General features: G+C 40.9%; 1 protein-coding gene across 4 annotated transcripts; it reads right to left on the bottom strand.

Moving 5' to 3' along the window:
- Positions 1-1,810: 1,810 nt before the first annotated feature.
- CWF19L1 (CWF19 like cell cycle control factor 1) lies at positions 1,811-27,206 on the bottom strand. 4 transcript variants are annotated; one of them, XM_081104688.1, is made up of 15 exons: positions 27,093-27,192; positions 25,917-26,124; positions 23,768-23,852; positions 22,717-22,795; positions 22,113-22,214; positions 19,696-19,910; positions 17,506-17,624; positions 14,125-14,209; positions 12,881-13,021; positions 11,981-12,092; positions 10,722-10,801; positions 6,717-6,926; positions 5,784-5,903; positions 5,250-5,347; positions 1,811-2,238 (listed from the first exon to the last, which is right to left on the bottom strand). In XM_081104688.1, the coding sequence occupies exons 2-15, from the start codon at positions 25,961-25,963 to the stop codon at positions 2,094-2,096; spliced, it is 1,638 nt and encodes a 545-aa protein (XP_080960814.1). In that variant the 5' UTR covers positions 25,964-26,124; positions 27,093-27,192; the 3' UTR covers positions 1,811-2,093. The 4 variants fall into 4 exon arrangements, with proteins under 4 accessions (XP_080960814.1, XP_080960815.1, XP_080960816.1 ...); XM_081104689.1 differs by lacking the exon at positions 25,917-26,124 and having other exon boundaries at positions 27,093-27,206; XM_081104690.1 differs by lacking the exon at positions 25,917-26,124 and having other exon boundaries at positions 22,717-22,779; positions 27,093-27,172.
- Between the last annotated feature and the right edge of the window lie 576 nt (positions 27,207-27,782).

Below are 27,782 nucleotides of genomic sequence, written 5' to 3' on the forward strand. Positions count from 1 at the left end.
GCGGGACTTCTATACTGTCCCAGGATATCCCCTGTAAACCCCAACGATTCCAGGATGTGATGCGGTTCCAGAGTAAAGAATGTTGCTTCTGACTTAGGGAGCTTTTCCCCAAACGCCTCACAGAGCTTGCTGTCAAGTTATGGGTTTGCCAGTGCCCTAGTTTCTCACGGTGCGGATCGTGTCACACATGATCCAGGGTGCAGAAGCAAGCTTCGGGAATACTGTTGGTGCACGAGGAAGTGCTTCCAGTGGCGGATTGTTTTAGCATAAGGGAACCAGCTCCCCATTTTTGCTTTGAGTGGGTCATACACGCCCATAATTGGGGCAGCTCCTTAATCACTTCAGGTATGACAATCAGCATGGAATCAAATTCTCTGAAGAAATCAGTTGCGTTGAGTCTCCTTTGAGATCATGTACTCTTGGACTGTCATGGACTCAGTACTTGAAATTCCTACTAACACTTTGTGACACACGGTTGTGCCACCACAGATGTAAGATGTTTAAAGGTGGGTACACTGTTGGCACCACAGTGTTTTGAAAGCACCGAATCTGCGTCTGGTAGAGCAAATGTGTCTCTTGTCCCCAAATTCTTGAATAGTGCAATCAGATTGTTGAGCATTGCATGATACAAAGCAAGTCGTGTTATAGTTCATCAGTAACGTGTATGGTATTGGAAATTCTGGTTTCCCATGTGCTTGGTAGCCATGGAGCTGGAGTATCAGACTTGGAGGTGATTGCAAATGGCACTTCTAATACATACCTTAGAGCTAGGCAGTCTGCACTGATGACTGATGTAGATTGTACTAATAGTATGAGGCCTTCGTTTGCTAGGTGTACAGCATATCTAGCACTGGAGTGTCGGATCTCCACAGGTGTGGCTGAAATCTAATTATCACTTGGAAGAGCCAGGGAGACATGCTGAGGACCTGAGGACTCTGATGATTGGGCTGACCCTGATCTTTGCAGGAACCTGGTTTCCTATAGCTCACTCTTTGCACATCCCCATTCACATGGATATTGCATAGGTTTGTGTGTTTTTTTAACTCCTGGGCTGATTGATGGGCTCCATAAATTCAAGTTTGCCCATCTATTTTTTCGTGCATAAAATGGAGGTAATAGTACCTACCTCACAGATATTTTGAGGATTCAATGAAATAGTGTCTAGGCCACAAGCGCCCAATATATAGGAGCAATTCCTTTTCTTTTAGCTCTCAAGATATGGCATTCTCCTGTAAAGTTGGATTCTGCTCCTTCTCCATATACTTGTTGGGTCACTACTTCCAAGGTAGTCATCTTCAGCTTAGGACTGTATTCACTGTATCTTATTTTCATCCCTTCTCATAATTTCACTTGCAGCCAATACCCTGATGAGCCCCAAAGCCCTATAACCAATCTAGATCTCCATGAGTTTAACTATCCAACAGCACACCAAAACTTAACATATGTAAAGCAGAACTCTTCTTAAATCTGTTCCTTATCTTCCTAATTAGACTATAAATTCTGGGACAACAGAGACCATCTTAGGACATGGCTATACTCCTAGAGCTTAGAAAAATGCCTGGCACATAGGAGTTAAGTATTTGCTGAAAGACTGAATAAGCTTTTTTGTATCAGTAACATGAATGCTATAAGAAAAATGGCAAAGGCCCTTTTGGGTCCCTTCTCCATCCTAAAATGCTCAAGGAGAAGCCACCTGTGAGATCCTGGAATAACAGCTGGGCCTAAAGCCCTGATACCTTCTATTAGACACACACCCTACTTCATTTCAATGGTTATAGATAACATAAAGATAAGGCACCTCCCAAGCATAGAAAAGTATCTGGATTTTATTTGATAATTTCAGTGTTTTTGAAAATATTGATAAACAAAAGCTGTACTTGGAGTTGGATGACAAACATGCTTTTTAACATAAAATTTTCATCCTCAAATGACTTTTTCTGAAAAATATTCCATCTTAGGCCTCTTGCTGCAGACAAGTTCCATGGGAATGCACCAAAAAGAGGCAGGGAAACAGTCCCCATGGGAGACTAGTTTCTTTAAAACACAGGCTGCTACTACTTCCTGTGAAGTTCATAAAGTGCCTGTCCCTTTGCTTAGTCATCCAGAGTGAAGTCAAAGGGCTCAAAGTCTTTGCGGAAGCGGCGAGCCAGGGTCTCCTCCTCTTCCTTGCTGATCTGACACTGCCTCCAGTCAGACTTGTCAGGAATATTAAGGATGGCTTCACTTGCCAGGACCTCCCTGCAGAAAGAGCACAAAGAAGTCATAATAGAATCACTTTAACGCTCCCACCTTCCTCTCCTGCCGGAGAGCTTTCCTCAGCATCACCCAAAGAAGGCATGCAAATTCCTGACTTTACTCGTACCATTTTCTCTTGTCCTGAGTGCCATCTCTGCCATTCTATCAAAATCATACCCATTTTAAGTGACCAGCTCAGGTCCTACCTCATTAAACCCTCAAATCCCATTTACTTCTCTGAACAACTTGGTACTACATTTACCGGTACTTAGAGAAACAACATGGCACAGGAGAATGAGGGCAGACCCTGGTGCCATAAATATCAGAGACAGTTCCATTCCTAGTTCTGCCACTTGCTGTCTATGACTTGAACAAATGATTTCATCCCTGAATCTTGATGTTCTCACCTATGAAATGCAAACTAAGGGTTTTGTGAGGTACAGAGATAACACAATCAAAGCACCAAACTAGCTGTGATTATTACACCCTGTCTTAAACTCTAGTTTTGTCATCTGAATTAGACCATGAGTTTGCCAAGGGCATGGTGCAGAGTCAAGCACCTAGTACCATAGCCCACTCTGACTTTATGCCTCCTTTTAGAGGACTCAAGCCTACATAGGCACAATAGCACAGGCTCCATAAAACAAACGAAAAACCCACAACAACTTATCTTGGTTCTTAGAATTAAAAAATAACTACTTACAGACACATATACAAGCTAGCTTTTAATTGCCACTGCTTTATATATATTATTTGTTTTGCTATATTAGAATAACTTTATTTGTGCATTTATATGGTTTATTTTTCACTTTAAAGCTACAATAAATAGAAGAGCTGAAAACAAATCACATGAATCTTCTAAAAGTTAAAGGACCTGAGCATAATTTCTACCTGCCTACGCAAACCTTGAATCTACTTCTCTTCATCTGTAAAATGAATATAGAACCAGCTTTATTGTATAACTAGTAGCCCAGTGCACGAATTCATGCACACTGAAAGGAAATTAGAAGAAATATTTTAATATTGCTATTCGCCCTTTCTCTATAATAGAAGTGTCAACCAAATTCACGATCGACAATGACAGATGGAAACACACGTGTGCAATTGGCACTGGCGAGAGCTTTATATGTATCGCACATGTGCAAGTCAACTTAGCCTTTTTATATATATAGAATAAACTTAATTAGACCTGCTTTCTGATTTAGCTAAAGTTCCAATGGTTCTCAACCTTCTGGCCCTTTAACCCTTTGCAGTCCAATGTTCTTTTTGGAATTCAAACAGTCTGGTACAAATTAACTGACAGGATTGAATGTTGAACTTTTTTTTTTTTTAATATATTTTATTGATTTTTTACAGAGAGGAAGGGAGAGGGATAGAGAGTTAGAAACATCGATGAGAGAGAAACATCGATCAGCTGCCTCCTGCACACCCCCCACTGGGGATGTGCCCGCAACCAAGGTACATGCCCTTGACCGGAATCGAACCTGGGACCCTTGAATCCCCAAGCCGACGCTCTATCCGCTGAGCCAAACCAGTTAGGGCGAATGTTGAACTTTTTAATGTTCTTATTGCTCGACGTTGGACCTGCTCCTAGCGCCTGGTCTGTCGAGTCAGCCTCAAGGTTGGACCGAAAAGGGTTAAATACAGTTCCTCATGTTGTGACCCAACCATAAAATTATTTTTGTTGCTACTTCATAACTGTAATGTTGCTACTGTTATGAATCATAATGTAAAGATCTGATATGCAGGATGGTCTTAGGCGACCCCTGTGAAAGGGTCGTTCAACCGCCAAAGGGTTGAGAACCACAGGTTGAGAACCGATGAACTTTTTCCAGCCCAGTGAAGCACTCCAACTTCTAGTTCAGGAATTGTCAGCAACACAGCAGTAAATATCAACACGAACCAGATTATTATTGTAGATCACGCAGGGAGGACAAAGGGTAAAATATTTAACTGCAGCAGTGTTTGACTATATTCTACTCAGTGAGAAAACCTGAAATCATTTTCAAGGTCCATCATATCTTCTTTTCAGCTGGGTCAAGTTTCTAAGCTTTCTAAATCTCCATTTTCCAGCTAATGAAAAGAAAATAGGATTCCACCAAGTCTCCTATCTGCTTACTCCAGGACTTCTGTGAGGATCAAATGATATGAGACAAGGGAAAATGCTTCACAGACATTTGGTTAAAGTGTAAAATGTTTCCACCTGGCTATAAAGCAAGTAGTGTTCCTGGGCTGAAGAAACTGCAAGGAGGCTAGTCGCTAGGGATTTATAGGGTCTTTCCATTAGGTAGAAAGTCTATTGAGTACTGCTCTAAAGCCTCATTTTCCATAGTGGTAAACTGAGACACCACTACCTACCTTACAGAATTGGGAAGATTAAATGAGACAATGCATGTAAAGTTCTTGGCACAATGCCTTTTGCAGAGCATATATTCAATTAATGGAGGCATTTATTCCCTCAGGCTAGAATTTTGACATTCCAAAGTTTATCCTCTAAATCTCTCAGTCTCAGCCTCAACCCTTTCATGAAGCCTTTCACTGATTAGACATGAGCTCATTGTCTCTGAATTTCTGAAATACATTGTTTCTAAAAACTTCATTAAGGTACTTTTCACATTACTGTCATATATGTAAATATCTGACTTGCCCTAAGACTATTACTTTCTTAGGGCAAGAATTCTTTCTTTTTTAAAAAAAATATATTTTATTGATTTTTTACAGAGAGGAAGGGAAAGAGATAGAGAGTTAGAAACATCGATGAGAGAGAAACATCGATCAGCTGCCTCCTGCACATCTCCTACTGGGGATATGCCCGCAACCCAGGTACATGCCCTTGACCGGAATTGAAGCTGGGACCTTTCAGTCCGCAGGCCGACGCTCTATCCACTGAGCCAAACCAGTTTCGGCAAGAATTCTTTCTTATTTGGATTTTTATTTAACTGTCCATGCAGCCCACTACTTTGTTCAGAGTAGGTCTAGTGAAAATACATTTAAAATAAGTAAACTATACAAACCTTCCAAACTGCAAAGGAAAACTCTTTTTAATTCTGTGGAAAAGCTTCTCTCCTGTGTCAAGTTCAACATAAAAATATGCTGCTCCTGGCTGTGCAATCTAAAGTAAACAGAGTTGCATGAGGACATACAATAGTGCTTTAAAAATAAAAAACTTGGTTCATCTCTTCAAAGTTTTAATTTGGCAAAGAATTCAGTCTAGCAGCACAAAGGATGTAAGCAGCTATAGATCCCAAGCCACTCAGTGGAACTCGAGTTTAAAAAGCCAAACTGGCAGATATTGCAAGACCCTCCCAGTGGCACCCATCTTTCTAAGTTCCTGCCTTAGGAAGTTTCTCATTTCTTATTTTCAGGAAAGCACTGAGGCATTGCTGTAATGCCATCTTTGTCTCCAGTCTAATCAATACTTCAAGCTCTTGTTCCAAATTGTCACCTGTCTTTAACATTTTTGGAATGCCTGATGGTACCTCAGGCTCAGTGTGTCAGAAACCAGGTTTTTACTTCTCCCTGAACATCACCTTGCCCTCCTGTTTTACCTGCTTGATGTCAGAGTGCTCTGGGATTTCCAACAGCTCTATCTGCTGCTCCTGTGCCTGGGTAATGAAGGCGTCTTTAATGTCATCAGTAGCGCAGCGGCTGAGTGGCACAGGAATGACCTGGGGGTGGGGGTGGGGGTGGATAGGAAAAAGTTTTCATATAGGTCCCAGAGAGGTCATGCCTCCTGCAGTTCCTGAGAAATAGCAAATCCATCACAGGGGTGGAGAAACACCCCTCAGCAGAGATTTTCCTCAGGCCAGACAGGTCCATGTCAGCCTGTCTGTAAGGACTTAAACTTATGAGATAGCCTGCCATGTGGGAGCCAATTTCTGATGTGGGAAAGGCTAGAGAGAGATCTCTTTGTCATCAAGCCTTTCCTAGCTCCTATAGAATATATGTGGCAGAGTCAGGCCCATCTGAAAACTTAACAAATGTGCCAGAAAGAAAACCACCACAACTACAAAGAAATTAGCCATAACAATCTCCAAATGACTTAGCTGCTAGCCCCACAGGCTCTGAGACTGCTTCCTACCTCTGAACAGTCACTCACATTGGGCTTCACATAAAATACCTAATTTCTTCCAAACTCTACCTATCAAGGCCCAAATTTTTCTTGGAACCTTCCTCCACTACCCATTCCTTTTCTAAACAAGGTACTTACTGTCTGTGCAGTTCACGTATACTGACCGTGCACTTCCCTGTGAACTCTCTGGAGTTATCACCAGAGACTCTTTTAACCTTTTAAATGAACATTACCTAAGTATTAATATGAAAATTCATGTTAAAATTTTAAATATAAAACATTTAGTTTATATTTAGATTAATATTAAAATATTAATCACAGTAATTCTTAAAATTAACATTATTTAAATATTTATCAGTATCTAGGCCCCCATATGGTCCTTCCAAGTTCTTGGGCAGAGACCACCTACCTGTAGCTGGAGGTGATGGCTCTTATAATTTCTCTCAAATAGAATACATCGTTTCCCTCGACTCTTAAAAAACTTCCTCAGTGTAGCCTTATACTTCTCCACCTCTTCCACCACCTCTGCTGGAAGCTCCACCACTGACTGGTAGTGTCCAATAGGCAGGATAAGGACATGGTCATCAGATAGGCCTCCTTTGGCCAGAGCAAGGTAGCACTGAAGATAAAGCACACAGAAGCGAGACATCAATACTGCATGTACGGTTCTTCAGGGAGAAAGCCTATACCGTACAAAGAGTGAGCCTGGGGGTGTGTGGAAAAAGAGCTCACAAGGCTACTAACAGAAATTCTCCAACTTCAAAAAGTCTGATTTTAGAGATTACAACAATGTTCCCAAGTACCTGCTGAAGAATGAGATTAGATGCAACAAATGTCTATGCAAGTATCAAATGAATTGGTAGCAAATGAGCAGCACACAAACAGATTTTTGTCTTCAAACACACCAGAGCCATAAAGGACCAGAACGAACAGTTGGTTTTCCTTTCTAGGCTCCAAACTTAGAAAACAATTTTTCAGTTACTATGACCTTCAGCCACAGAAAGAGCCCACCCACTTCTTCCAAAATGACCACTCGCCCCACAGTAACACCCATCCCACCGCAAATACACACCCAGGCTCACAAAGAGTTCAGGTGACATGATTAGCATCCAATGTCCTACAGCCTTAAGCTGCTGACTAACCTCTATAAAATGAAAGCAAACATAAGACCTAATGGGTTGGAGGAAGAATAAAAAACTTCAAAGTCAAGTGTATCCAAAAAAGTAGAAAACTATTGTCCCAACAATGGATGCTGGCAGCTAAAAAGCAACTAAAAATATATCTGTCAAAACCAAAACATATAAGACCTCTCTGCACTCATTCTTTGAAAGGAAAACAACACTGTGAATAGAGAAAAGCCAATGCATACCAATGCAGGCAAATGAAGGCACCAGAGCTTTAGAAAGAACAATCCAAAGTATACTTTTACTGTGGCGGGTTCAAAGTTAAGGCTGAAGGTAGGAGTTATTTATTTTTCATTTACACTGAGAAAGTCCAGTAGAATGACAATATAGGTAGTGGAAACAAACTAAAGTATGATCATCCTTGATCTCCTTGGCATAGAGAATTGAATACATCTACAGTTAATTTTCCAGATGACTAAAGTTCATCAAAATCTCATAAGCACTAATGCATTTTCTTAATTTTTACAATAACTATTTTTGGTTGTTTCTTTTTAAAGCTTACTCCAGAAGCCTGAATCTTCTAGAGTTTTCTTTATATCCAAGGGTCACTGTCATAAATAGCAGTTTTTATACTGTGATGTGCATTGAGGCTACGGAAGCTTTCTAGTTTACACTACCAACCCCCAATGCAATACCTTACAGTTCTTGTGAATAGTTTCACACTTGTCCAATCTCCTCCTTCCTTTTCAAACTCTCACCTTCTAATCTGTTCTACACTGAATTATCTCTAAATGTATCTCAAATGTATAAATAAGACCTAAATGAATGCTTCCCCCATAGTAAAATGTACGGACTTTGAAGGAGTATTTTGGACTTTTGGCAGCTTCCCCTCCTTTTACCAATTTGTGGCCATGGGCCATTAGCATAGGTGTATGTATGTTCCTTGAGGAAGGCCTGGCAAAGACAGAGAAAGCCAGAGGGAAAAAGTAATGAGAGGAGATTATTGCAAACCCTTTGCCAGACACCAAAGGTCACCAGAGGTTCCCAAGAGGTTTCCAACCAGACCAAGGCCAGTACAAGTAAGTGTAGACTGATTACTAGGTAGGTGCTAAAATCCTCGTGGCCTCAGACAATGCTTTCTGCCCCTTCTACCTTCAGGCCCAGATGAGAAACAAACAGGTTTCCTTGATGATCGCCTAGGTTCACGCCCTGGGCAGTAGAAAGGTGTCTGGGAAGGGAAGGCCATTTCTTCCTGAGGCCCAGAGCAGCACTGGGTTAAGTTAACATTACAAATCTCTTTTTCCCTGCATGCATTTGGAGCCTATTGAAGCCTCCAAAATAGAAAGGCAGTGACAAGCCTGCCTTACCACTCAGTGTGTGAGGGAGAGAATGGCATAAACTAATCCAAAGAGGAAGGGCATTCTTGTAAAAAGCGAGAGCTTTTCAAGTTTGCTCTTCTTCTCACTGACGGGTCATCCACAGGCTCCATGGTCCAATGGTGTCACAGGCCTTGACCCCGTCAGTGCTCCCCCTAGAGAAAGGAGCATGATTTATGCTAATAATAAAGACATAAAAATTAAATGTAAAAGACGGACTATTCAGTCTGAAACAGCAAAGGCAGGAAAGGGATGTGACTTAAAGTGTAAGATGAAATTGAGATTCTAGTCCGGCAGTCTGTAGGAGGCCACAATAAAGGGCCCTCAGATTATCAGGAGAAGCTGAGGAAAAGATCACATTCAAAAACCAAAATTAGAATAAATCAATGAAAACAGATGAAAGTATCTGTCTGCAGAAGCACCACACATTAAGAAATGGTTTGTAGCCGAAACCAGTCTGGCTCAGTGGATAGAGCGTCGGCCTGCGACTGAAAGGTCCCAGGTTCAATTCCGGTCAAGGGCATGTACCTGGGTTGCGGGCACAACCCTGGTAGGAGATGTGCAGGAAGCAGCTGATCGATGTTTCTAACTCTTTATCTCTCTCCCTTCCTTTCTGTAAAAAATCAATAAAATATATTTTTAAAAAAAAGAAAAAAGAAAAGAAATGGTTTGTAAATATTTCTTTCAGGAGCCTCAGGAAACAGCCAGTTCTAATCATTCCTGACAAGGGTGTAACTATAACCCTGAAAATAAGCTTTTTTCATTCAAAGCAGATGAAAGGGATAATGGTCTATATGGTTCCCAGTGAAATGAGGGTCAAAGACTAGTATTATTCAATACCTAATTGAGCCTTGCCCAAGGAAAAGTAGGGAAATGCGAAATAGGATGAGACACACATACATTAGCGTTTTCCACAGCCTAAGTAAAATCATCTTTAAGATGATAGTCTGATTCGGTACTCACCAAGCAACCTTATAATTATTACTAAGGATACCCATGCCAGGAATGTGGATATGGGGATTCTTGTCATTAGGAAGCTATCTCCTCCACTACTATACAACACTGAGAATTTAACGCTTTTTAGTAGTATGGAATAAAAATAGAGTTTGAAAAGAATATAGGAGATCCATTCCTATTTATCAGCGAGGGAGGAAAGTGGGGAGCAATCTTGTTCAACTGGCACTATAAAACTGCAAGAGAACTGCTATAATAAAAAAGACAGACAATAACAAATGTTGGCAAGGATGTGAGAAAACAGAAACCCTTATATATTGCTGGTGGGAATCTAAGATGATATAGTCATTTTGGAAAATAGTTTGGCAGTTTCTTAAAAGGTTAAATATAAATTCCATTCCTGGGTGTCTCTCCAGAAGAAATGAACACAAATGTCCACACATGCCTGCACATGTTCACAGCAGCATTATTCCTAATAGCCATAGAGTGAAACAACCCAAATATCAATCTGTTAACAAATATACAGAACAAATGTAGTACATATCCATACAATAGGATACTGTTTGAAAAGAAATACTGATCAATGCTACAACATGGATGAGCCTCAAGAATATTACTCTCTAAGAAGCCAGACACAAAGATCACATATTCTATGATTCCGTTTGCATGAACTATCCAGAAAAGGTACACCCATGGAAACAGAGAGTAGACTAGTGTTTGGGGATGAGGGTGGAAAGGGGGATTAACTGTACTGAAAATGGGCATGTGGGATCTTACTGGAGTGATGGACATGTTCTAAAACTATTATGTGATGGTTGCACAACTTGGTAAGCTTACTAAAAAATGTTGAATTGTACACTTACAGTGGGTGAATTTTACAGTATGTTTATGGACTCAATAAAGTGATACAAAACAAACAGATGTCTCCTTCTCTGTAAAAGATCCATGAAAGTAACTTACATGTGTGCCGATGTTGACCACCAAATGCTTCTCCACTTCAGGGCTGGCAAGACAAAACCAGCAGGGTCCTAGAGGCTGAGCTTTATGTGGAAGAAAGCCGAATGTTACTGTGGTCCAAACACTCCAGCATATAACCACCCTTGTCTGATCTTTATATCCTGCAAAGACTGGTGTTCAGCACTGCCACAATGGGCTGGGCCTGTTGTGCTCCCACTAGGACCACTACCCCATCACCACTATCGATGAAACTAAACCTCTATTAGAAAAATTCTGAAATTTGTAACCATTCCACAGGTAGGTAATCCACAACTGATAACCACATATTGACTAAAGAAGCATGTGACTGGCAACAGGCTGCAATGAAAGAACACTGAACTGGGTGTCAGGAACCCCAATTTTAGCCCCAGCTTTGCCACTAGCTAGCCACATGACCCTGAGCACTAAGCTTTCCCAAGGTCAGCTTCTTCATCTTTGAAATGAGAGGGTGGATAAAAAGAATCTCACCGGGCCGGTATGGCTCAGTGGTTGAGCACTGACCCATGAACCAAGAGGTCACAGGTTCAATTCCCAGTCAGGGCACATGCCTTCTGGGAGCATGCAGGAAGGGGCCAATCATGTCTCTCATCAACGTTTCTATCTTTCTATCCCTCTCCCTTCCTCCCTCTAAAGCAGTGGTTCTCAACCTGTCGGTCGCAATCCCTTTAGCGGTCGAACGACCCTTTCACAGGGGTCGCCTTAGACCATCCTGCATATCAGATATTTACATTACAATTCATAACAGTAGCAACATTACAGTTATGAAGTAGCAACGAAAATAATTTTATGGTTGGGTCACAACATGAGGAACTGTATTTAAAGGGCCAGAAGGTTGAGAAACACTGCCCTAAAATCAATAAAAACATACTTTAAAAAATTTTTAAAGCAATAAAAAAGGATCTCAATGAAATAGCCTTAAAGTCTCTTTTACCATTTTGATTATCCTATTATTTTATGAACCTACATTAGTTTTTATAGGCTCTTTAGCTCACATTTTACAGACATGAATGAAAGGAGCTGTTTCCATAGTTCTCATAGGAACAGTCTCAGACAGCCTCAGAGTCAGGCCATTTTTGCATTTTTTCATTTTTATTATTGGTCTAATGACTCATTATACAATTTCCTTTGCCAGAAGAGGCCCTCTTAGTAATGCTGCTTCCCAAACAAGACCCAAAATAACAATTACTGCTCACAAAGGAGACCTCTGGAACTGAGGTACTTACGAGGTTTGCGAGGCTGCTTTGGGTGAGGAGACTTGCTTTCTCTGCCTGTAGATGAACGCTTCCTTCCCTGTCTTTCATTTAAATCAAAGAAAAACTGACAGGCTGACTCTTCCTGGAATGGCCAAAGGTAGAAAAGTATATGTTATTTAACCTCTAGACAAGTGCCAACCATTCACATACAAAGGAACATTCCTGCCATGTAATGTCTATCTTTTCTCCCAGCCCTTTCTGCCTATTCTAGAGAAGTGTCTGGACTCAGTCATATTTCTCAGCATTCATCCCAGATGCCACCAAATCCATCGCTTTGGAAAGGTAAGTTAAAATCCAAGTTATAGAGCAATTCTTGCCTAAAATAACAATATGGACTCATCCAAATTCCTTTCCCTTTCTCTCTCAATGCAGTCCTGCACTCCCCAGGTCAAAGAACTCTAATTAAGATTTAACTAAAAAGATAAGAAGGTTGCTCATAAAGAAAAAATGTCTGAGAAAGCATACTAATTTTCCTCTCATTTGACATTCCTTGCTGTAGTGAGGGGAAATTAATTTCAGGAGAGTTGGCTATTTAGAAATTTCTTCAGAGTGAATCTTATTTACCTACTAGCACTTATAAAATCACGAATTACATTGCTATCAAGCAGTGTTTGGATCCTTGCCTGAAAAGTTAAGAATAATCAACTAGATTAAAAAGAAAAGTTAAGCTATGAAAAGTTAAGCTCAAACTACAATTAAAACAACAACAACAACAAGCTTACTTAAAAGCTAAAGCTTTCTAAACACCACGTTTTCCCAATAGGAAATGAAAATTTCAATTCTAAGGATTAAACTTATCTTATAAATTAAACTATAACACAAGTAAGGGAAATCCTGCCCAGAAAATGCCACCTCTCAATCAGAACATACCTCAGGGGCAGGAACTTGCTTTCCGATGGATGCTTCCTTCCCGCATTTCCTGTAAGGGTTTTCAGTGACATCTGGAGGCTGTTTTACCAGTTCTGCTGCATCCATCAGTTTCATGGGAACGATGCTGAATGCATAAAGATACTTTGGAGAAAAACAACACAACAACATTAAGGGAAATACTGTTTATCCAAATGTAGTCAATCTCTTTTATTGTGAAGATTTCACAGAGGCTTCTGAAACTAAGTAAAATTCGAAAAGCAGCAATTGATCCATCTGTGGCTCAGAGAATACTTAGTAAATCAAATGCCAATTCAGTGGTCTCTGCAGGGGCTAACCAAGGGCTGACGAGTAATGAGCAACAAGTCAAAGTCCCCGCCCTTACACAAAACACCCATCACTACAAAGCCCAGAAGGCTTTGCTCCATAAACTTCAAAGACATTGCTTCGTCCCTAAGACCTGTATCTTTGTGTACTTCGTCAACAGAACCACGGCACTGCCATTCTTTTTTCTAATGAAAACTAAACTGGACAACTTAGTGTTTGCTCTGACATTACACAGAGTCTGCTGTACATGCTGTACATTTTCTTAGTAGCAAAAAGGTAACTATTCATATGGATACCTAGAATTTCAGACTAATTGCTCAGTTATTGAGAACTTTAGATGAGATATGAATAGATGCCTAACCTCACGACTGATCACAGAAATCTAACTAATTAACAATGATACACCATCTTCATCTATCAGAATGGCAGAAGCTAATAAAAATTTGGCACTACCCAGTGAGAATGTGGACAGGAAACAAAGTCATACACTGCTGGTGGGGGTGTAAATGGGAACAAAATTTTGAGATGAATTTAATAATGCCTCCCAAATTTAAAAAATGTGCATATTTTTTGACTGAAGTATGAGTTGCTTAGGGCTGAGGCTAACACATCCCTGAGAGTAAAGCAATAGACTGAAAATACTATGAGTGATACTCCTGCTTGATAAGGCAGCAAAAAATTTTAGCTATCTAAACTTGGTAAGAATGCACTAAGCTTAAGATATTATGTAAAAGACAAAATATATATTCGCTTATCTTTTGCATGTACACTGCGTATGGCATATTATAGTTACTGAGGTGCTGGGACACTGCGATTGGGGAGGAGGGTGGAGAGAAGACATGAATGCTAAACAGGGAAAGAGAAACATTTATCAGGCAGACAATGATTATTAACCTACCCATAAATACTAACATCTTTACCTTTTTCTTTTCTGGATTTCCAACATTTGCCAGTGCTATGAACCTGGTGGCATGCTGTGCATTTTCCTGTAGAACAATGTGGTTTCTATAATATATTAGAGAGATGACAGGTTACCAAAAAACTTAAAATACGTAGACTCCATGGAGCCATGAAAAGAGTCCTAAGTTCATCACCACCAATAACATAACCTCACATGTTACCTGTCCATCTAATAGGATAGTCACCCCCACCTCCCAGGGCTGTTGTTGGAGAAGAATAACATCACAAATCTAAAAAGCATAAAACTCCAACTTTTGGCTTTAAAAGAGTTGTCAAATTAGAAAAATGTTGATAATTGATAAAGCTAGGTGATGGGTACAGGAGGGTTCATTAAACTATTCTCTCTAGTGTAATAAAAAGCTATAATAATGAAAATCAAAAGGAAATGAGTTTGAAGTGGAAAAAAACATGCTTCAAATAATAATATATAGGATCATTTAATTTTCCTAGAAAAAATATAAAAACACATGAATGTTTATTTTTCATAGAAAAAAATATGGGAATTGCATATACCAAAATTTTTTTTAGCTTTTCTATGTTTATAAGCATTTGCACTGAGCAATTTACTATTTTTAATTTTTTAAAAAGTTATGGCATTATACATATTTTTTATTTTTTAGTGAGTTAGTTGACCACTAATACAGATGCCAATCCTTAGAGTTCTTTACTTTCCTCATGCCTCAGAAATTTTCTGAATCTGTCAAAAAATGTAATTTTATTTTAAAAATCTAGTATAGCAGCCCTAGCTGGTTTGGCTCAGTGGACAGAGCAGAGCGTTCGCCTGTGGACTGAAGGGTCCCGGGTTCAATTCTGGTCAAGAGCACATGCCCAGGTTGCAGGCTCAGTCCCCAGTAGGGGGTGTGCAGGAGGCAGCCGATCAATGATTCTCTCTCATCATTGATGTTTCTATCTCTCTCTCCCTCTCCCTTCCTCTCTGAAATCAATAAAAATATATCTTTTTAAAAAATCTAGTATACCATCTATCTATATAAAACCCCAATATGCAAATCGACCTAACGGCAGAACGACCAGTCGCTATGGTGTGCATTGACCACCAGGGGACAAACGCTCAGTCCAGGAGCTGCCCCCAGCCCACAGGCCCCAACTGGCAGTGGCGGCGGGCGGCAGAGCCGGCGCTGCCTGCCAGGCCAGCCAAGGCAGGTGCAAGCAGGGCCCCCCAATTGCCCCGCCAGTTGCCCCACAGGTCAGCCCTGATTGCTGGCCAGGCCTAGGGACCCTACCCATGCATGAATTTCATGCACCGGGCCTCTATTTTTATATAAATAAATCCATAAATACGTTTCATATTCACATTATTGAAAGAAATGTACCAAAATATAGTCTGTATGCTACTTTTTTTTTAATAAATCCATTCATAATTGATAAATGGGAATGATGTCAGATTAAGGTGAAAGTCATGCTATTTCATATACAACTTTCTCCAACTATTTTAAATGATTATAACAAGTTTACTCATAATTAAGTGGAAGCTTTAAAAATACATGAAGACATTAAGAAATATCCTGAGAAATGTATTTTTTCGTGGAAGTAGTGCAGTGAGCTCAAGAACTGCTAATACTTTCCACTGTTAAGCTATCTAGGTGTAGTTCGCAAAATAATGGCCCCCAAAGACGTCAATGTCCTAATCCCATAACCTGTGAATGTTAGCTTATACAGCAAAGGGCAATTAAGATGACAGATTTAATAACTTGCTAATCAACTGGCCTTAACATAGGAAGATGATTGTGGATAAGCTGGGTAGACTCAACATAACCATAAAGGTCCTTAACAGAAGAGGGAAGCAATATAGAGTCAGAGGGAAGTGGCTACTGAACCAGGTAAGAGTAGTAAGAAGGATTCAACCAGAGTTGCTGGCTTTAAGATGGATCAAAGGGGCCATGAGCCAAGGAGTGTAGGTAGGTGGCCCCTAGAAGCTGAAAAAGGCAAGCAAACAGACTGCCCACTAGGGCCTCTAGAAACGAACACAACTTGGTCAACACTTGATTTTAGCCCAAAGAGACCTGTGTCAAACTTCTGACCTATAGAACGGTATGATAATGATTTGTATTGTTTTAAGCTATAAAGTCTGTGGTAATTTGGTATAGTAGCAATAGAAAACTAACACCACAGGCAAACTGCAAGTACACATAAAAAAGTTGGGAAGATGTTTCCCTCATTACTTTAAAATAAAAATGATTGATGCAGCCCAGCCAGCATGGCTCGGTGGTTGAGTGTCAACCTAGGAACCGGGAGGTCACATGTTCGATTCCTGGTCAGGGCACATGCCAGAGATGAGAGCTCGGTCCCCAGTAGAGGGAGTGCAGGAGGCAGCCAATCAGTGATTCTCTTTCACCACTGATGTTTCTATCTCTCTCCCTTTCCCCTCCTCTCTGAAATCAATAAAAATATATTAAAAAATAAAAAATGATTGATACAGAATGCTACCCCCGAATGGTGTTTTTAATCATAATAGCTCTTCAAAGGAGGAAACATAAGACTCACAATACAGGGATGCAAAGCATGGACTGACATAATTCTAGGTGCAAATGTTAGTGGAGATTTAGCTATACTAGTATTTGTATTATGATAATTATATGGGTTTTTGTTACAGCTCTGGTTTAAAAAATTACAGTTTTATTAAGATTTAATTCAAATACTATATTACTTAAAGTATACAATTTAATAATTTTTAGTATATTCAGAGAGCTATGTAACTATCACCACAATCTGTGGAAAAGGCAGGTTATTTTCTTCTTTTCACTCAGCTCCATTTTTTGAACTTTCAACAACATATATATTACTTTTGTGTAAAAAATTATTTTAATAAATTATTTTAGGGATTGCCCATGCCTTATACAGTGAAGATGATTCAGAGTTAACTTTACTTAGCTCTACCACTTATAAATCAATGGGCTTATTTTCTCTGCAATACATCCTTAAAAAATTCCACCTTTAAACTCAAACTAAAAGCATAAATAAATTGAAGCAAGTTCTTGATTCTCAAATTGAAATACTTCTAAAGTAATTATACTAAGATTAAGATTATACAAAGAGTACGGTTTGACCTGATCGAAATAGGAATTACTGTTACATCAAGCTATGAAGATTACACAGCATTGTTACTTCAGACCCTCAGACCTTTAAAGGGCTCTATAAAGTGCAATCCCTTATTAGGAAACAAACTCAGAAAAGTTGAATACTTTGAGAGTCACTCATTCAGAGCCCGAGTAACTAAAAAACCCCAAGATGTTTGTTATAAGGCTGAAATGAACATGAGAAGTTAACACAAAAGATCCAAGGTAAATTCTTCAAAAAGTCAAAAAGAATGAAATGCTACTCACCGATATGGAAGCCTCTCGTAATAGGTCTTTTCCAGAGCAGCAAAATGATATCTTGGTTTCAAGCCTGTGGCAAGATTGGAGACCAAAGCAGAGCCACATTTTTTGGTATCCACTTCTCCCTAGTAAATAGAAACTCAGTCATCTTAACAGACCCAAGAGTAACCAAGAAATGCAAAGAAATAACAAGACACTTTGAAATTTGTATGTGGATACAAATGTGGGCAGTAGAATTTGCTTAGTAAATTCTATGCTATGGAAGTCAAAGAAATCTCAAACATAAAAATGGAACTGGGTTACTATGAATGCAGAAACAGAAACAACTGTTGGGAGCCAGAGGTTAAAAAGCAAGTTCTCCATGCTAGTACCCAAAACAGGGTGATTAAACCTCTTAAAATATTTTTGGGGCCCTTGCCAATGTGGTTCAGTGGGTAGAGCATCAGCCCATGGACCGAACAGTCAGGGTTCAATTCCTGTTCAAGGGCACATATCTTGGTGGTAGGCTCGATCCCTGGCTTGGGTCAGGGTGTGCGGGTGGCAACCAATCAATGTTTCTTTCTCTCTCTCTAAAAGTCAATGGAAAAATATCCTAGAGAGAGGATTAAAAACAATCAATCTTTCTTGGAAAGTAAGCTCTCTGTCTGAAGCCCACTATACTTCTATAATTTGCTTTGTTGTGCACCTATAGTTATGACAATGCACGTAGTCAATGCACAAAATAGAACTAAAGCTAGCTTTCAGAGTCCCTAGAACCTACAGAATACTTCGGATGAAATATTCAAGGACTTCATCATATAAGCATGCAATCCTTTATTTTGCTTCAGTTAAGGAAGGTGTAGTTTGTGGACGAGCACATCATGCCATTGTTATAAAGTCTGCCAAAAGTTAGGGGCATTCCCAGAAAATCCCTACCTTCAATTAACAACAAATTATGTGATCTCTCATCCATAATGTAAAGATATTAGCTGGAAATCAATTACCAAAGTTAATTTTCCACTAAGTAAAGCAAGAACTCCTTTTTGTTTTATGTTTGCCTCCTTCAGGTTTCTACTGAGGGGCAGGGAATTGGCCTTGAGGTTAGTTGTGGTATCTTAGGGACTGGTGAACTATATTTTCTTCCCTATAAGTATCTTGTATGGTTATTTATAAACTTGAATCAAAATCTTTTTTAGCACCCCAAAAATGAAGGAGCCTCTTTCTTCTCCTTCCTTACAGAGCATCACACGTGTCTTTCTCCCTTCTATCATCAGCTTAATAGTCCTCTGGATCCTCCCTAGCTTCTCTGTATCTTCTCTAGGCTGTAGTCAGCACTGCCCCCCTTGAGTTCCAGGTGAAGAATAACCCTGGATTTGTGGAAGGGAGAGAGCATTGTCCTTTTGCCGTCAGCATCCTTCCTGACAATGCCTGGTATCTTGTTGGCTTTTTGGTCATAGACACATTGTGCTAAAGCGGCAGAGAGTGCTCTACAAGACCCTTTTCTGGATCATTTCCCTTCACTGAGGCTCAGCTGATGATTTCTGTCCTCACACACAACCTTCCAGGTCTTCCTTAGGCTGATTTCCACCAATATAATATTTCCCGGTAGCTGTCATTCACCAGCCTGATGTACACACTCTTTTAGATTGCTTATAAAAATGCTATGGTGAGCTCCAGTGCATCCAACATTAAAGCTTTCACATAAAATAAAATAACGTTTTTAAAAAGCTTTCACTTGAGAGAAGCACCAAGTTTTCAACATATCTTTTCCTAACTTTAGGTCTTTAGATCACTACCTCTGATCCCATAATGAGTCCATCTAAAAAAATATTTTGATAGCCAAAAAGCTATAACCTGGAATGGAAGGGAAGAAAATACAACTGCTGAGCTGCCACTTGTTGTAAATCTTTTCACTGAAAATTAGTGAACCCTCAAAACATATTAAGAGGAAGCTTGAAAGAGGGCACCTGAAACAGAGAATATAATTTAAAGAACCATTCATTTATAATTAAGATTTCAGCAATCTCAACTGTGAATCAAACTTTCATAAGACTGACTTTTGCTTTGGTCAATTAATATAGCTTTAAGTACCCTCAAAAAAATTCACAAAAAAATTAGGAATTATATTAAGAGTTAAAACACTTAATATAAAGAGCAGAAAAAGCCCAAATTAAGCCATTTGCTTTTAGAAATTCCAACTGAACAAGCATTACTCACAGAAGAATTCCCAAAGTTCCCCACATACTTGGGCCACGGGGATGTGAGCAGGATATCAACACCCTTAAACTGAGGGGTCGAACACAGCATTGTTCTCAGGGAAGAGACATCCTTGGGACTAAAACTGTAACCTGGGACTGGCTCATTCAAGGACTCTGTCCCACTGAGGTACACAATCTGCAGCCCCGAGGTTCCAGTGAAGACACCTTTCCGCCCTGGGTTCAAAGAAAAATGGACAAGGTTAGTCACAACTGCAAAATGAAATGTCATTATGGGGATAAATCTCTCCCCACGCCACAATTCTGCTACCTCCCTGCCTTCCGTGTCCACTGAAAAGCCCTAGAGCCCCTTCTGGCTGCTGGTCTCAGTGTCGGACGGCTACAAGGTACTCCTGTTCAGTAAGAGCAGCTGCTGGAGCCCACTGGTCAGTCTGTTTACCCAGGTGCTAATGAAAAGAGATGGGAAGCAAAAGGCTTCCTGCCTCCTAGAGGAGATTCTGCATAGATTAAAAGAAAGCCAGACACCTGGACATAATGACAGGTGATGAAAAGAAAAAGCTATCTGCAGTTCTGAGGAAGGTAAAGTCTAGAATAGATGTACTCTTCATGCAGGCAGCAGCTGCCAATTGAAGGAAAACGTTTCAAAAGAGCAGCTATTTGGGAAAAATTGGCAACTCTTCTGAATTTATTCCTTGGTTGTGCCTTCAAGACCTTGCTCCATCAGTTTTCAACTTCCTCTCATCTACATAGTCTCTTCTTCTCAACTGGCTCTTTCCATTCAGGAACTAGAATATTACACATACTAATGAATATACATACTAATAAAGGCACATACTAATTAATAAACACACATACTAACTGATAAAGAAACCTTTTCCTCTTCATTTTCACATTTTTCAAAAGAGCAGTCCGTCCTAAGTGCTTTACCTTTTAATTAGCTGTTTAACCGACTGCAATCTAGTTTCCCTCTCCCACCATTCTCTTAAAGGTCACTAATCACCAATCGTCTCTGCTCCTGAAACTATTCTCTCTTCACTTACTCTATGAAAGATACTATCTTTACCTCTCCCAACACACCTGCAATTACTTTCACCTCTGTCTGCCTGCCTTCTAAGTGAAGATATATGACCACAAGAAACTATCATCTGCCTGCTTCCCTTCTCATATTTCTTAACAATTTGATCCTCTTCTCAGCTTTATTTCTCATCTTTGTGGGACCAGCTCCCCAAAACCTATACTCTCCAACACTGACCTCATTTATAAACTCTAGAAAGATCACGTCCCACTATAAGTTGGATGTTCTGCCAGCACTTCAAGCTCAGTATCACATGTTCACTATTAAGTTCATTGTTTGCTCCTCCTACTGGATCTCAAAAATTCTCTTTCACAGAAATAACCTAAATACCTCAGCTGCTCTTTCCACTCTTGGCACTAACTTCATATGGTAAAATGGCTGTCATAAATATCTACAGCAGTGGCCTTAATCCAAATCTAATAACTACAGTGAGAATTGCCATAAGTCAGGCCCAAAGTAAGAGCTACAACAAAAGGATCTCAAAATGTATTTCTCACAATGGTGGTTAAAAACAATAAATAAAAATCTGTCCCTCGATTTTTTGCCTAAAAGAATCTCTCATGATTGAAACAAGATGAGATTGCTTACAAGACGGTCATAGTCAGATGTAGGGAATCAAATAAAGGCCAAATGGATTATGGTGGGGAGGGAGAAGGGCATTTACAACAAAGAAAATGTAGAAGAGAAATGAGAGACCAAGAAAGAGGAAATGTGAAGAGCAGTCGCGCTATTTGAGAGGGGAAAAATGAGCTGAATGATCCAAGAGGCTTTGGAGTGAAAACAAGTGAAGAGAAAACAAATAGCCCAACACTGAAAAGCCACTAAATGAGATGCAGGGGGGTGGGAGGAAACAACTTGAAGGTGAAACTAAGGAGTGGACCTGGAACCAGAAAAAGGACAAGGGAAGTGAAAAACCCAAGGATCGGCACTAGAAGCTTCAGTTTCAAGAAGCTCAGTGAGACCTAGAGCTATAGCTAGTAAGGAATCTATGAAGTAAGCTGAGACCACATACATGGATTATTTTAAACATAATTTATACTTTACTCTCTATACATAGTCAAGTAATTCATTCCTCTGTTTGGCTGAAAGAGTACGTATTTGGTTGTGGGAACAAAGATTTGAGGGAGGTGGAACAGGCCACAAAGGTCTGAGCTAGATAATACCCTTACCTCTCCCAACATTCCTGTAATTACTATAGTCTTAGTCTTAAGGGTATAGACACAGACTTTGGGAAAGAACCCCCCTGACCCTCATTCTGTCAGGCAGTAATAGCAGAAGAATCCAGCCACAAATTTCCTAGGAGACTTTATTATGTTCACTACAAACAAAAAATATCAACTTACCCAGATAAGTAATGTTCTCAGCTAATTCACAGCCATCAGCATCTGGGAAATGTTTTACTGTTTCCTGGTTATTGGCACCTAGCACACATGTCTGAATAGGAGCTGGTGAGAGAAACAGACATGGCACCGCAGTTACCAGATCTGCTTTGGAACTTGAGCAATGCCTCCACATAGGAAAAATCATCATAGCAAAAGTAACGAGTCTGCACTCCTACATGTGGAATATGATCACCAGTTAGCATATCCTACGCCCAACCTTGAGGCCTGATTATTAAATGGTATCACTAGGATGATGAAGTGAAATCTTAAAGAGGATGGTCAATGTATAATTGGGAAAAAACAGTCCCTAAAAAGCTTAAAAAACACATCTACTGATACTGGAAAAAGGAAAGAACACATATGATTTCATTTATTCAATTCTGGCCTACTTGAAAAAGAATGATTTTTCTGGAACTAATTCCAACCAAATTCAAAATGTGAATCAGCTCAATGCAGAGCTCAAAGGGAAATTCTAAAATAACTAACATTTGTGAAAACAACCCAAAAGAGACTGTGTAGTCTTAAAACTTTGTTAGAAATCATTTGATAAAAAGAATTTCTATACCTTTTTTGATGCCAGTTTTATACTCCTCCCATTCAGCATCTGGAGTTGAGCCAAAGAAATTTCCTACACACAACAGCAGCTAAAATGAGTTTTTTAAACAGATATATGAGTTTTTTTATATCAAATGATACATAATTAATAGTAACATTACTCAGCTAATTATCCTAAGTAATGGTCTCAAACCAGGTTTTTTTTCCTTAATCAACTTGCAGAATTTCAATACATAATTGTTTAGTAACAGTTGTATAAATTACTACATTTTGTCTTACTGTCAAATTCAAGTTGGGAATGGGGAAGAGGGGGTTCAGAGAAAGATGGAGAAATCAACCTTGAAGAATCCTCTGTGAAAAATAAAACTTTAAATATTAGATACCTTGAGAAATACAGGGCATAAAAAACACATGTGCTGCCTGTGGTCTTTACTCAGCCTTTAACCCAATCAGCATATAATCCCCAAACCTAGAATACTCTCCTGTACTCTAGGAGTTTACAGTCTAGTTGGCAACCACACATAACATTTAAGGCTCTTTGGTTTGTGAAGCACTTGCTCAAGTTATCTGACTTAATCTATACCATATACTCATGAAATACATCTGTGCTTCCCAACCCAGTGGTCAGAATTACTTAGGTGGGGGAGGAGGAATGTATAGGGGAGATAAATGGAGATGGATACAGACCTCACTTGGGGTGGTGAACACACAATACAGTGTACAGATGATGTGTTGTGGAATTGTATACCTGAAATCTGTATAATTCTGTTAATAAACTCAATAAAAAGGAAAAAAGAATGATTTAAGGATGTTCTGCTAGTCTGTTTTCATATTTGTGTACATTAATAAAGTAACGAGACTGAAATTTTAAAAGTATAAAAAGGTAAACAGGTCTCCGTCCCCCACTGCTCTGAAGCTACTAAGTTCCTGTGCTCACAAAAGGTACCCAATCTAACAACAAAAAAAGGAGCATGTGTTAAATCAAGAAATGAATAAAGGAGCCCAAACTTTATATTTGTATGTTGACAGTAAAATTAAATCAGAAAAAGGAAACATCTTACGTCAAAGTTTCCACTTTTCTTCTGAATTGCTCGAACTCTATTGAATAAAACATCAAACTTTCCTTCAACATCTCCACAAGCCAAGCTGCAAACAAGAGATAAACGTTAAGGCAATTCAGGAAACATGAACAGGCCGGCCAGGTCTCCCTGGATCACGCAGACGTGAGATCAAGTCTTCCTGAGGCTACCTGACAGGTTCAGTGCATGTGAACTATTACTGACCAGGGGCAACTTCACCCGTCTCACCAACACCTTCAACTCACCCTACCTAACGTTTACCTTATCTTTTCCTCCAAAACTGAACCAGCTTCTCCTCACTTCCCAAATATTGTGGATCGGCCATTCACCAACCTGGTCACTAAGAATCAAAAATCTCCCCTCCAATCCCCAAGTGACATCAATCCCTTTTTCAAAACATCTTGCACATCCATCCTGTCCTTTTTATTTCCATTGTCATTATCTTAGTCCAGAGCTTCAATCCATTCAATAAATACATACTGAACACCTATAATATGCTAAATGCAATATACCAAGTCCTATGCTAAGAACGTATTAGGAGTACAAAGAGGGGTAAGACAGTTCAAACCTCAGAGTTTACAATCAGGGAAGGGAAGATACTGTTGTAGTCATAAATTTATACAGAGTGGATCAAAAGTAGGCTTTCAGTTGTCTGCATGAAAACTACAATAATTAATAAATAATAATACAAAAATAAACTGTTTCACGTACTTACAACTGTAAACGTACATTTGTCTCAGCCTATATAAAAAGGGCTTCAACAGCCCTGGCTGGTGTGACTCAGTTGGTTGGAGCATCATCAAATACACCAAAAGGTAGCAGGTTCGATTCCCAGTCAGGGCACATACCCAGGTTGGGGGTTCAATCCTGGGTTGGGATGTGTGCAGAAGGCAACCGATTGATGTTTATCTCTCACATTGGTATTTCTCTCTCTCTCTAAATATCTATAGAAATGTATCCTTGGGTGAGGGAAAAAAAAGGGGGGGAGACTACAATAGGAGGTATGTGTAAAGTGCTATGGGGCAGGGAGGTAGAAAGTGGCAAGAGCTTAACCCTACCAGACTGCTGTACCGATTTTTCGGTAATTTCCACACAACGGTGGAATATTGGCGCTAGATGAAAGGTAGACATTTTCTACAATGTCTCCAAGTTCCATCTTATTCTAACCACTTGTTTGCATGTAACTAACATTTTTCTATATCATGTTGGTTTTTTCTCTTTAATGCTCAGGAGCCCAGGTATAGGGTACAGTTAGGTTCAGGGTCTCAGGTCTGGTAGGATTAAGGTTCATAAAGCAGACTGGCCCTAAGTTGTGAACTAACTTGTTCTATCATATCATTTCTGAATTTTTATAATTCTGATTTACATGGTTTTCCCACTTCTCATATTTTATGAATGTCTTAACATATCTTGAAATATATTTCTTATTGTTTTGCCATTATCTCTTTCTGGTGTGCTTTTACTGTCCACATCACCAAACATTTTCAAGCTGGGTAGAGACATAAGCCTATCTGTTTTAGAAAGATCCTTTCAGTAACAGAGTGCAAGATGGTCTGGAGAAAATTATCAGTGTAAATGGCAATGTCAAATGAAGATGGGGAAGAGAGAAACAGATGGGAAATTTAGAATTCTGAGGGCCGAAACACAATTTGAAGTGGAGAAGTAGCATGGGAAATGGGGGAGAAGAATGGAGGACAGCTGCAAGGCTGAGCCACTGAGTCCTGTGATATGGATACAAAGTAGAGAACACGCCTACATTTCTTCTAATGCCTGATCTTCCTATCCATCCTACAAAAAGCCAACAACGTTCATTCCTCAAAAACATCAAGAGAACTCCACTGCGTGCAGAGCCACAGCCTTCCACACGCCCCTCATCTCTCTTCCTAGAGACTTCTCCAGTTTCCCTAACAGAACCCTTCCCGACTGTCAGTCTGATCGCTCTCTCCCTCTGCCATTCCCTGGGGTCGTTAGTTCTCCTAACAGTCCCACCCTAGCCATCCTGGGTCTGAATTTTTCTCATGCTTCAAATCCTGGCACATCTCTCAAGTCTTCCTGACCAGGTCAGGAAGTCACTCTCAAAACTTCGGAAAACCCAAAGCAAGCTCTGCAATAACCTATAAAGCATTTTTACCTTCTGAGCAGCACAGCACCTCTTCTAGGGAGCCCTCTGGTCCCCATCAGTTACCAATTCTCGGTGCTCCCACAGGATCCCGCACTTCCTCTACCATAGAAGTCACATGGAATTACAGTTACTCCTGGGACAGCCATGGTCCAGCTTGTACATCACAGGACACCTCAAAATTCACCGTCTCCTCGTGTGAGCCCTTTTCCAGCGTCTCCTAGCCCATTGAAGAAAGAAAAAAACCTAGGACCCCAACAGTGCTGACTCCTTCTTACAACCGAAGCACCTCCAAACCCGGTGACCATCTCCTCAATAAGCCAGAATCCCTGCACTCTGCTCCGCCCTCGCTCCGTCTAACCCTAGCTGCGGCCCTCCATTCTGGCTCTCATTTGTTCCCCGCGTAGCAACTGGAATCACTCTCCGAAATGAAAATGTGAGCATGCCAAGCTGTTCTTAAACATTTCAATGACTTCCTTAGGATAAAGACAAAATTATGCAGGCTCAATCCTCACGTTAAGCCAAATACTCCTATTATACCCCCTCGCGGAACTGCGAACCGTGTCCTCCTGCACTGATCACCACCGTGGCTTCACATGTCTCTGATTCTCTCTTCACTACAAGTTCCGTCCAGGCGGCCACTCCATGTCCCAGTGCAGTGCCCGGCACGCGGCGAACTGTCCCGGAAACGTGAGCTGAACGAGTGGGTGAATGGAAGTCCTCTCCTCGCGGCCCCGGCCGCCCGGCCCTCCAGCTCCCTCCCTCCGCGAGCCGGGGCGGAGGACCCACCCACCACCCGCCGCGGCCCGGACCCTGCAGCCGCCGCACACCTAGGAAGTCTGGCTTAGTCAACGGAGCGCGGGAGGAAAGAGGGGCCAGTGAGGCATCGGAGGTCGGAGGGGCCGAACCCGGAAAGGCCGCGGGAGCTGGGCGCTTCCGCTTCTCTCGCGAGGATCGCCAGCCGTTCCCGCCGGGAGCCAAGCCGCCGGGGAAAGAGCCGCCCCGCCGGGGAAAGACGGGATCGGAGCTCCCCGCCCGCAGAGACGTGGCAGGAGCGCACCCGCCGCGGCCTCGCTCCCATCCCCGCCTCTGGATCTCCCGTTCCCGTCGGGAGAACCCCCCCACCCCCGCAGGCAGCCACGTGAGCGCACACGCACACCCAGAGGCTTCCGATTCGGGGCCACTCACAGGCGCAGCGGTTTCTGGGCCATCGGTGCCAAACCCCGGGTGGGCACCGCCAAAGCTCGAGACTCGCACCCCGGTCCTCTGGGCAGTGCGGTCGCAGCACAATAAGACGTCAGCGCACCCCCGCCAATGAGGGCTCTCCGACCTACGGGGAGCGGCGAGGGTCAAGAAGCCTCTTGCAGGTGCATTCTCCTCAAGGAGGAATTGAGCGAGTAAAGAGGAGAAAGGGGAAAGAGCATAAAGGGATCCCACTGTGATTTTCTATTTCCGGGCAATGGGAGTAAGTGTCTGAGCTGCCAGAAAGTTCCCAGCACAATGTTGGGCCCTAACCTAACCATATCACGCTGGAGAGCAAGACGCTCCCTCCACACCCGCTATTCATAGGTTTCGAACCTTTTGAAAAATTGAAAGAATGGCCATCGCCTTCAAGGCGCACAATCACTTTTATTCTCACTGAATCATCTGAAAGTAAATTCCAGACATCAAGAAGACCTCTGCATGCATTTCCCAAGAATAAGGACCATTCTCCTACATAACCATAACACCATTAACACCTAAGAAAATTAACATTAACTCAATATCACCTAGTACATCCATATTTAAAGTTCTTCATTTGTCCCCCACGCTCCACACACACACACACACACACAATTTATTTTATACCTTTATTTGTTTTCGGTCGGGATCCAATCA

This window comes from Myotis nattereri, assembly GCF_964212035.1.
Source record: "Myotis nattereri genome assembly, chromosome: 13".
Classification (NCBI taxonomy): domain Eukaryota; kingdom Metazoa; phylum Chordata; class Mammalia; order Chiroptera; family Vespertilionidae; genus Myotis; species Myotis nattereri.

Bases quoted from the DNA above. Each gene is read 5' to 3' on its own strand.
- CWF19L1 (XM_081104688.1), bottom strand. From the start codon at position 25,963: ATGGGGACCAGAGGGCTCCCTAGAAGAGGTGCTGTGCTGCTCAGAAG. The intron at 12,093-12,880 runs GTATGTTCTGAT...TGGCCATTCCAG, and splicing joins AGCAAGTTCCTGCCCCTGAG to GAAGAGTCAGCCTGTCAGTT. The intron at 10,802-11,980 runs GTAAGTACCTCA...TTCCACATAAAG, and splicing joins AAAGCAGCCTCGCAAACCTC to CTCAGCCTCTAGGACCCTGC.